The sequence below is a fragment of the Atta colombica genome, unplaced genomic scaffold (genome assembly GCF_001594045.1).
Source record: "Atta colombica isolate Treedump-2 unplaced genomic scaffold, Acol1.0 scaffold315, whole genome shotgun sequence".
NCBI classification, from domain to species: domain Eukaryota; kingdom Metazoa; phylum Arthropoda; class Insecta; order Hymenoptera; family Formicidae; genus Atta; species Atta colombica.
In genome coordinates this window covers 375,862-387,734 of record NW_017259421.1, presented here as the reverse complement: position 1 = coordinate 387,734, position 11,873 = coordinate 375,862, and the positions used below count along the sequence as shown (strand labels likewise).

At 28.3% G+C, this 11,873-nt stretch overlaps 1 protein-coding gene across 3 annotated transcripts in view; it reads right to left on the bottom strand.

The window, feature by feature from the left end:
* The window catches only part of LOC108690344 (ABC transporter G family member 23), a 57,279-nt gene that overhangs the window by 8,171 nt on the left and 37,235 nt on the right, over positions 1-11,873 (bottom strand). For all 3 annotated transcript variants that reach the window (XM_018197588.1, XM_018197589.1, XM_018197590.1), the window contains 3 exons: positions 9,386-9,625; positions 3,537-3,851; positions 3,143-3,250 (listed from right to left, as the gene is read on the bottom strand). In XM_018197588.1, coding sequence (XP_018053077.1) covers positions 3,143-3,250; positions 3,537-3,851; positions 9,386-9,625 — 663 coding nt within the window. The remainder of the gene's footprint in view (positions 1-3,142; positions 3,251-3,536; positions 3,852-9,385; positions 9,626-11,873) is intronic.

Below are 11,873 nucleotides of genomic sequence, written 5' to 3'. Positions count from 1 at the left end.
AAATTATATATAAAACTTTTATATAATTTTATATAAAACTTTTTTTCCGGATTTACGACATATTGATTTGCATTTTTACTTATAATATTTTGAAATTTTAACTTTAACACGATTTAAAAAAATTATAATTATTGAATTAAAAATATTTTTGCAAAGATACATATATAATAGATTTGTATATATCTTTAGTTGTTATAATAATTTTTTGTAGAATTTTTAATAATTTTCAAGAAAATAAAGTTTTTTCTTTTGGAAAATTAAAAAAATAGCACTTAACGTTTTGCTTTACGTCTTATATATTTTAGAAAACTTTATTGACCTTTTAATGCAAAAGAATAATTGATTTAAACACATATTAAAATTAACATAGTTGATAATAAGAGAAAAGAATTTTACACAGCAATTTTTTAGTAATTAATCTACTTTGTAAAGTTTAATGTGTCAAAACATTATTACATATATCAGTATAGTCTGAAGATAATTAAAAACTGAGATATATGAAAATTAATGAATCATAAAAAATTCGATACATTACGCAGTTAATATAACTATAATAAATATAATGTAACAGGTGTCAGAAATTTAATCATTAGTCCAACAAAGTAAGATAGTTGATGATTGATTAAAGTAAATTGCAACATATTTTTAAAGCGGAACATCCCAAAATACAATAGATTAAAGTAAGCTATGACTTTCCTTGTAATATTCTCTTAGAAAGTGATCGAATCTATAAACGCATTTCGCGAGATAATTGTACTCGACTAAGGAGTGAAAAATAAGCTGAAACGATCGTAATAAAGTTGTAAACTTTCTCAGATAATGAACAAAGCATTTAAAGCTTTTGTTCTCAAGAAATATTATTTTTCATTTCTTCATATGTGAAATTTATTTGTCGGCAGGTCTATGGAAAGAGTGATTACCATAAAACAAATTAAAAATGTATATAAAACATCAACAAAATCGTCTCTGAACACCTAACTGAACATATATAATGATTGCTAACTACAAGTTCTTTCTGTTTCATTTGTGACACGTGTGAATGTGGTCACGAAAACACTTGGGAAATTCTCTATGTACCGGGGAATTTCATATTAGCGGAAGCAAAATGCAGAAGATGACAACATGGCAATTACAGTAATTGATTTCCCGTTGTAAAAATAGGATGTTATTGTGGAAAGTATCTCAATTAATTTTCCGTTTTATTTGTTCACAAATGAAAGCAATCATTTTTCTCTTGATTGAACAAATTTTGTTCCTTCGTACAATCCAAGACTGTGTCATGTAAATGTCACAGACAAAATGTCATGTAAAAATAAATTTTGCAATCGTCCTTCTATTAATAATTTCTGGTACTTGTAGATTAATCCCAAATGAATCTGTTTTGATACTTTTACTTTAACGAATCATATTCTTCTCGAAAATATTATTTTTGTTAATATAAATATCTTGTTCTTTTCTAAACTTCTCTTTACACTTTACTTTTATACACTTCGTTTTATTCGATTCGCGCCTGATTATTTAAATATTTATAAGCTATCAGCTTTGTATAGCTGTGGATCAATATGTTATTATTTGGAGTTGCTCCTAAATATATCTATAAATAAATTTAAATAAAATATTTTATAATATTAATAAAACATTTATCATAATTATTAAGAAACAGTATCTAAACACTAAAAACTAAAAATCATGGATATTATAATGGGATTAAAATCAATCAATATTATTTTAAAAGTCAAAACTGACTAAGCAAAGACAAAATGCTTTGAATTTTTGTAAATTTAAGCATTGAGAAAATCTTAAATTTGCCAATACATTGAATACATTTGAAACGTATTTTTATTGATAAATGCACTGTTTTGTTTCTAACATTCTATAATATATGTAACGTGAACTATATACTAAATACGTACTAATAAAATTTATAAGTGCGTTTTGAATACTTTAAGTTCACGTTATTAATTTCGTATTATGTAGTATAAATTTTTGTTCAACATGAATCTTAAATGATTTGATGATAAATAGAAAGAGGCTGCAGGAGAAACTACGAGAAGCACGTTTTTCCATAAGTTTAATTTTACTTTTCGTCATTCGTCGCCCAGATCCGCGCGGGTAATTACTTTCACTTAAGTCAAGCTTAAAGCGTGACTTACAGATTCAGTGTAATGGTGACAAATCTGCTGGTGCACGACTTAATCTCGATATTATATTTAGATTTTCAGAGAAAGTGCGAACCGGAATTCTCGTTATTCACGAATTCACTCTTTCTTTCTTTATCTTGTTTTTGCCTTGGTCGAGAATAATTATAAAATAACACAAAGTCATTGAGGAATTTCTAAAAAATCTTCACATTTAATAGACATTTCTGCAATGCGGTTCGTAAGTATTAATGTGTTTATATGCGTTAATATTTTAGCATATGTCGCAATGTTGTTAAACTTGCTTTTTTTGTCACAGATCACTCCTGATGACAATAAAATGCTTTCATGTTGTAATCACAAATCAATTCGTTGGGAAGTGAACTAATAATGTTAACAAGATGTCGTTTGCTATAATCTAATGTCGAATTGTACGCGAGTACAACCTAAGACGCACAATGACGAAGCACTTTGTCTTGAGTTTCTAGAAATTGTTTTAACAGTTGATGGCAACATGACGGTAACTTCACAAACTATCTGGTTTATTTAGATTAGAAATACAGATTTTGTAGCATTTTAAAAATAATTAAGCATTGATGATAATAATAATATTAATTTATTGGACAATATTTAGAAAATAATTTTAATTTTATTAGATATTTTGTTTCTTGCGAATATTAAAATATTTATAATCTGTCCGAGCATTTCATGTGTATTATTTTAATAGTTGTTAACGATATTAAATTTATTATACGCATTATTTTACCGTTCACATTGTATGTATTATATGTATTAATGATTGAAAAAGCAAAAGATTAATTCAATATGTCACGTTTATCACGATAATTAATTATTACGCTAATTTCAAGAATGATTATTAATTATATCTCGTGCAAATAAAAATTAATTATTAACATTGCAAATTGTGTATAATAGTAACTATATGAGATGTGATGCGCTTTCGCGATTGAAGTTTATTTAAAATGTAAAAAAAGATCACGTACCTTTGTCTTAACAGTGGATCCACACCTACGGTTGGCTCGTCCAGAATCAGTAATTCTGGATCGTGCATAAGAGCTACTGCAAAAGATACTCGCCTCTGTTGACCGCCACTAGCATGAAAAAAATATTCGATATTAACTTATCGATAATATAACGAGAATTTTATTATCCTTTTAATATACTTTCATTATATTTTTAAACTGAATTAAAATTTGCATCTCATTGAATTATATATTTTTCATAAAGTACCTCTTTTTTAGTAAAGCATTATAACGTATTTTTTTACTAAAACGAAAAAAATGTTTCTTTTTCAATACATCATTGTTATTAAATAATTTTATTATTATTTTTGCATATTTAATATAATCTGGGAACCGAAGAATGAAAAATATATACCTGAGATTCTTCACCAAACGATTTTGCGAAGGCAGATCAAGAAACTGCAGCAAGAAGCGCAGCCTCTCGACGATCTCGGCCGTGCACATTCCAAATATCCAGCCAAAGTACATCATGGTCTCGCGGATGGTAAACTCGCCGTAGAGAGCGATTTCCTGTGGCATATAGCCAACCCTTTTTCCAGGCACCCCGGAGCCTTTCGTCCCAGGTTTGCCGCCTAGCACCCAGATCTCCCCTGAATTTAATCTCCTCCGGCCAACAATGCAGGATAGCAGGGTTGTCTTGCCGCATCCGCTAGCACCCAGCAGTCCGTATCTAATACAAATAATTCGCAATTTATTTCACAATCATTAACATCCGTAAAATCGGATAGAACGAATAATTTGTTTTAAGAAGGACGAACAATGCTATGTTAATGAATCTATATTAACGAAAAGAACAATTTTGTTGAAATATCTTAATAGTTATAATTTAATTAAAGTAATAATTTAGTTAAATACAGATTTGAAAATAATTTTGTTGAATCATCAAAAAATTATATACGAATATCAATGAGCAATGCTGCACAAATTCTTTAAAATTTTTAGAATAAATCTCACTTTGAAAAATAAAATCTCAATCTTACATAGGATATCTGCTAATTAACGATAAAATTCTCACATAATAGCAGAATGGATTAAATTGAATCGAAAAAAACCTCTAGTTAATTAGATATACTTATTAATTATTAAAAATTGCTAAATGTTGGCCTTTAATAGTTTTTTTAATAGTTTTTAATAGTTTTTTATTTAAATACTGTCAACTTTACAGATAAATTTTATAGCAAGAGATAAAAATTGTTTATTTTCTTTTCATACATTCTAAGAATTTTTACAGAATTTTTTATCAACTTTTTAATATTGCATTTTCTTATTGGCAACTATAATGTTTATTAACATGAAAAAATACGATATTAAAAAATTCTCGGAATTTTATGAGAAGAAAATAAACAATTTTTGTCTCAAGTTATTTTTCTATAAAGTTGATAGTATGATATTTTTTTTGAGTAAAATTTATTGAAAATCACACGGAGAGAATTTTTTCTTAGAATTTATTCTGAAAATATAAGTCATGGGATAACATTGTATTTCGAAGAATTTTTTTTTAATGTAAATCGCTCTCATTTATTAATAAAACTACAATAAAGTATAAAATAAGTCGATCAATTTTTCTGAAGTGCATGATAAAAATCTTTAAAATATTGTATTGTACTACAATTTCCATATTTTCAAGATAAAAGAAAATTGTCTCCGTGCAATATTCAGCGATTTTTAATAATTAATATCTGTTACTTATTAACTATTGAAAAATTGCAAAATACAGGGCTTTTCAACTTACAAGGGGAACATCAAATGATGAGGTCAAGGATTTTGATGCGTTTTTTACAGGCTGTTCTTGAGCGAAAAAAAAAACGTGTCCAGCCGTTTCAGTTATTGGCCTATTTCGAAGAAATCGATTTTTAAAATAATTATTATAATAATTTGAAAAACATATAAATGAAAATATCAATATTTTTATAAATTTTATCTAATGTTATTAGTTTTAATTACTTTTTGATTGTAATGAAATTTCATGAAATTACATATTAGTATTATAGATAATTAAACACATTTATGGAATATTTATTATTATCATTGTTATTGTCATCGTTATTATTTACATGAACGCATATAAATAAATAAGATTGTAATGAAAACTGTTATGGTTTCTGAAATTAGAAATCGTTTTTTTTTTCGCTCAAGAACAGCCTGTAAAAAGCGCATCAAAATCTTCGATCTCATCACCTGATGTTTTTCTTGTTAGTCCATTCTGTCGCTATGCGAGAGTTTCATCATTATCAGACACCCTGTAAATTGAAAATTAAGCTACTTTTTTTCAAGATTGGCTCAATTTTTACTCTTCAGAGTGAGATTTTACTCCAAAGAATTTAGAAAGAATTATTATAATATTTTAACATTAGAACAATCAGTTTAGCATTCCATGTAATTATTTTAATGATCTAACAAAATTATTTTTAAATCTATATCTATAGTTAAATTTTTAAGTATTTTAACAAAACTGATTTTTCTATGTAAATTTTATTTTAAAGAATGGAAGAAAATAATAATAAATTAATAGAAAATCTTAATATCTTGAAATTTTACTAAATAAGAAATGCGCTTGAATTCACACCCTATATATATATAAGAGGCCAATCTTTACAAAAGAACAAGTTAGACTGATAAAAAAGTTTATGTGTATACATCACAGAAGCTTTAGCCTTCGAGACTCTGGATGAATAGACAAATCAATCATTTACATTTGCAATTTTCATCAGAATGCGAAGAACGAAAATGAAAGTTAGCCAACTTAAATAGTCATAGTCCTTGAAATCCAGGTAAATAGTTCAAGTTCTCAGGGATTATTCGTAATTATAATATAATACTAACAGTTTTATCGGAAATCGAGCGACGCAATTGTTTATATGACTGATAAGCGCTTGCGCAGAAGTTTTGCGTCAAACGAAACAAAACGATTATCGCGGCCATCATGAAATGCAGTTTGTCAAAAAAATTTATTGTAGTATAATAAAGGAATAATTAAATAATTAGATAAATAATGAATAATTAAATTTGAATTACAAAGATGGTATCAGCTAAAGGCTGAACGCGAACGTGACGTAATTCGCGGCGAGGCGAGATTGAAAACATGAGACTTCGTACTAAAGTAAATAATAAAGAAATTTTTATTGATTAGTCATTATATCTTTTTCCTTAATGCATAGGACATTTTATAATATGTCAGCGTTTGTCTGTTCTGACATTCTTTTTCATATATGGATTTTTGCTCAATAAAAGGTGCGTTCCAAAGTTTCTACTTGAAGCTTGCAACTCATGAGCATTATTTGTTCTTGTTTAATAATCTGTTCACAATTGTGAACAAAAAGAAGAAAATGATTCTTAAAGCATTGTAAAAGTCGAGTAGAACGCACACAAAGGCTGTTTAATTATTTAAGTAAGGAAATGGCAGATATCATATTATTGTATCATATTATTTATGAACGTTGATCATAATAATCTATTTTTATTGTTTAAAAATTTTACAGATTAAATTCACATTATACAGTAATTAATCAGAATGAATAATATTTTATTACAAAAAAAATCGGTACGTTTCCGACGTATTTCTGACGCGATCAAAATAACATATGTTTTTTCGATCTTAATGTATTAAGTGAATGTGAATTAAGTCGTGTAAATAGTCGATTTATCATATAAACTCGACTGAAATCTTACATAAACAATAATTATTCTGAAATAGTGATATTCTCATAATTATAATTTGTATAAAAAGTACCTTTATGCCTAACAATGAAAAAGTATTATACATAACAAAATCGTGGAACACAGAAATATAAAAGAAACAGAGGAGTTGTCTTTGCAATATTTGCCATATTTTTTTACAAATCTAATTTTTAGATAATTATCATAAATGAAAAACGTTCTCATCTGTTAGGTGTTTAAGTATTAATTATTTATAATTATTTATAATATAAAAAGATTAAAAACAAGATGTCCTTGATTGATGTCTGAATTTTTTGAAGCATGCATAATTCGATTTCATCAAAAGAAAAACTCATTTAAATTATAAATCAATGTATATAATAAAACTAAATGAGATACTTAATGAGATACTTAATGAATTATTTAAAAATCTTATCAAATTCTGTACGGATATATTTGTATTAAAAAATAAATATTAGTCATCGGAGTTAAAAAAAAATATTGTAATATACAATAGAAGGAAGATTTTTTCTACAGGCACAATATTTAAAATATAACTCTACTATAAAATATAACTAAGTCGACATATTTTCTATATATTATTGCAAGTAACTGTTAAATTATTAGACATAAACATTAACTATATTCTGAGAGCGCTCTATTTGCGCTTACGTCATTTTGTCCTTATTTTACGTCTAATGATAAGAATAAAATAAAACATAATAATGCAGACGTGCGCTCCTTGAATATAGCCATTGCATTTCGTTCCAATTTTTAATACAGCGTAAAAGTTGTACTATACTTCTAGTTTCGTATGCTTTGTGTTTTCGCAATACATACATAATTCTGGTTTCTGGCATAATTTAGGCTAAAAAAAATAGTCGTAAAGCTCAAGACGCACAATTTATACTAAATTGTTGTTCCAATTTTGTGGCGATTAACACGAAGGGTATATCGCATAGTTACGAAACGCATACCGAAATGATTATAACGGATTATCTGTTTTAAGTGTTTCAATTTCCTGATAGCTATGTAGTGCACATTGTTGTTTCATATTATGAAATAACTAAAATCATAATATATCCTTATCGCAAATCGGGATCTCGCGATTTAAGCCATGCATTTACCACGGATGAAGGATCGTGTTAATTAATTGCGCACAGTGCAGGATTAGTCGTTTAATAAATGGTTCGTTAAAATAGAAAACGAGTTTCTCACGTTGCGCTTTCTCGATGTAACACATTAGGCAGAGAGGCATAAGCACAATTTTTCGCGATTTTGATCTCTATTATTACGTGAGGAGAGTTTAAAGATCAGGAAGTTAAGCAATATCTTGAGGGGCAACAAATTCATAGTAATATTAAACATATATGTAATAGAAAAATAAAAGAAGCTATATATTATTATGATTATTATTATTTCATCATTGATGTTATTCTGTTTCAAAAAATTTTACGTCAAGCATTAAATATCTGGCAAAATTATCAAATATTAAATGTCGAATTTCTGCTAATTGAAAATGTTCGTTTCAGCCATATTAGTTTTATTGTTCGCATATCATTTTGTGTACACTTTTATGATCTCTCTCTCTCTCTCTCTCTCTCTCTCTCTCTCTCTCTCTCTCTTTTTCTCTCTTGAACAATATAATAATAAAACTAAATAACTTAAGAAAAAATTATAGTAATTAGAAAGATCAAAAAACACTAGCAACGTTTATTGAATCTTTAAAAATAAATTAGTTTGTGTTAACATACATTACAATATACATTAAGAATTAAACTAGTTTTTTAATTATAAATTAATCGGAAACGTTTTGACTATACTAATTGTAAGTCTTCTTCAGTTTATATACGAAAAATAATTAAAAATTGAAAAGAAGAATATATACAAAAATATGAAATCATATCATATAAGTTGATTTTTCTTTTCAATTTTTAATTTTTATTTTTCGTATATGGATTAAAGAAGATTTAGTACAATCGAAATATTTCCGATTAATTTATATATAAAAAACTAATTTAATTCTTAATGTATATTATAATAAATTAGTTTATTTTTTAAATCCAACATTGTCCATGTTTTTTGACCTTTCTAATTATTAATTTTTGTTCAATAATCTTGAGCTAGATATTTTACATATTTTAAATGACTTAAATTACTTATTATAAATTACTATTATAAAATCCTATTATATCCTTATTCATCGAATTTATTACCAACAGATATACCATATTTTTAAACATTTTCAAAGAAATGAAATTATTAAATAAAGACGATGTCGAAAGAGCTACATATAAAAATCAGTCCATCGACTCTAAAAAAATGTAGAGATCTTTTAAGAAATGGCATTTATTACAAAATGGTTAGGAGAAATGTATTAATACTAATAAAACTTATTTTGATTAAATAAATTATCTTTTTAAAAAAATATTTATAATGTTTTAATTATTTATTTAAAAATCTGATATTTTTTTTATATGTATCAATTTTATATATATTAATCTAATATATCTTGCAGTATCTTTATTAAATAATTACAGTACTTACATCGAGCCCTTAGCCACTGTCATGCTGAGATTCTGTATGACATGGTTCGGATTCTTGCTGCTGCCATAAATCTTGAAAGCGTGCCTGACGCTGACCGCTTGCTGACGATTCCAGGTGGGGTTGTTCAACCCCGGCGTCGCCAATACGGGGTTGCTCGATGTCACCGTCGCCAGATCCATGTTACTGTCCCCGTTGTTGCTCTGCATCGTCGTCGCGTTTGCAGCACCCGCACCTCCGTCGCTGTAAACGAAAGCGCATATGATGGTAACGAGAAAGTAACAGTGGAATTACGCCGATATCTTATATTGCGGTCTTGTACGATAGTGATTCGGCAGAGATCTCTCTTTGTGTCCGCATATTGCAAGATACTTGCAGCGTGTGGTTTAAAATTACGATGCAGAATCTCGCAACATTGAGGCGTTATTGCAATGTGCTCTAGTAAGAGTGAACTATTGCATTGCCTTTTCCGTGAATAGAAAATGTGTAACAAAGAAATACTATGATTGAAAAACGGATCATGTAAATTTTTCTTATTTCAAATGTTTTCTTATTTCGTTGAAAATGAAGGAAGTACTTTTCTGAAACTAACTGATTTCTTTTGAATGTTGATTTGTCAAAATTTTGTTAAAAATCAGAAGAAACGATTTTCAAAAGTTTTCTTAGAGTTTCAAAAATTTGATACATGTGATGTACCAAATTATTCAAAGGATCCAAAAGCGGATGTTGCCACATGAAATTGCCGTGTGTGTTACACGAAGAAATGACAAGAAACGATTCTGCAAATCTCGGCGCGAATTGCGCGGCGTGTATATAGAAAGAGTTGTGCGATACGATTGCGTAACTGGATACGCGGCTTTCTTTTCGCTTACGCGTGTGGCGATTCATTGGGCAATGCATGGGCACGATCGCGCGCGCGCATGTGTGTGTATGTGTGTGTGTGTGTGTGTGTGTGTGTGTGTGTGTATATTTAACATACAAGTGTAACATCAGAGATGCAAAATACGTAACGTATGTGCGATACAGCGACATGCGTGCGCGTAATGCCGTGCGAGCGTGAATTTTCGCGCTCCCATTTCGCGTACACCGCTGCTTCGATGAACTTCGTCTCGCGATTTCCCTTTCTGATGGCCCGAATTCTTATTTTGCTCATAAATTTGAAATTATTGTACGCCTTCGATAAAAGATATCTCGTTTTAATTATACGTCGTCCGGGAAAGCGTTTCCCCCTCTATTGAGATGTCGACAGACTTCTCTCTTTTTGCTCAACGCATTTAATTGAAAGTCTCGTTGTTTATTACATTTTGCCATTACTATCTGTTGCACAAGTTCAAGCAGTTGAATTAGCTCAAAGAAATCAATCTTCGAACAATGATCTAAATAACAACGTTATCTCCAAAGCAATCGAAGAAAGTTTCAAACTCACTACTAATAAAAAAAATATTAATTGTAATAGAGAAAACGTATAATTATTATGAACATGCCAATAACGTATTAAATCAGTTATATGTTAAAATAAAACACTAAATCAATCGCAATTTTTATTTATAGGGGAAAGTGGGAAAACTGCGAATATCTAAAGGAAAAGTTAAACAAAGTCGATGATTTATTAATTATATAAGTCTTTATTTAAAAAAATATCAAAAGTTATTTATGTATTTTTAAACCACGGTAATATAAACTATTTTAAATAAAGAACAAAATTCTTTTCTTCTGCCCTTATCACTTTTTAATTGATAAATAATTATTGACTTTATTTAACTTTTCCCTTATTCAGTATTTGCAATTCTTGCTCTCTTTTCTATATTAAAAATATTGAAAACATATAATGGCGTAATGTTTAAAATATAATTTTTTAATGTTTAAAATATAAATGATACTGAGAATATTCTGAATATTCCATTGAAAGCGAGAAGTGAGTGGCTATCGCTACTCTAATGTATTACAATAGTATTTTTCGACTTTTAATGGTTTTGATCATCAAAAATAAAAGAGCGGGGCATCAAATTGGACAAATTTTGAATTTATTGTAACAATTACAGTCTCAAAACGAAGCACATTTTAACTCGCTTGTGTCTCTAAGTTGACTCTTTCCATCTCACGTTCTCGCTTTCGGTCGTTCGCATCTCTCGAAATTTCCACGAATACCAAATATTATTTCGCATAATCTTGTTTAAAAATTTAAAATCAAATCAAAATTAATCAAAGGAATTAGAGTATCAATTACGTATATGTTATAATTTAGTAAGCCTCTGTTTATTTTCGCAATAACAGGCATTCCGAGACTACCAAAAGAAATTTATACATTTAAAAGACTACTATCTCGTTTTTGCGACCAATGATTCGTGTATAGCCGTTTCTGAATGTAAATGTGTGTGTCGCGTGTGTATGTACGAGTGTAAATATGTCTCGCATCAACGAATTCTGTGAAGACGGATATCTGTGACGATGCGTCACAGTATAATTCGTATTTATTTCGTATTCATAATTC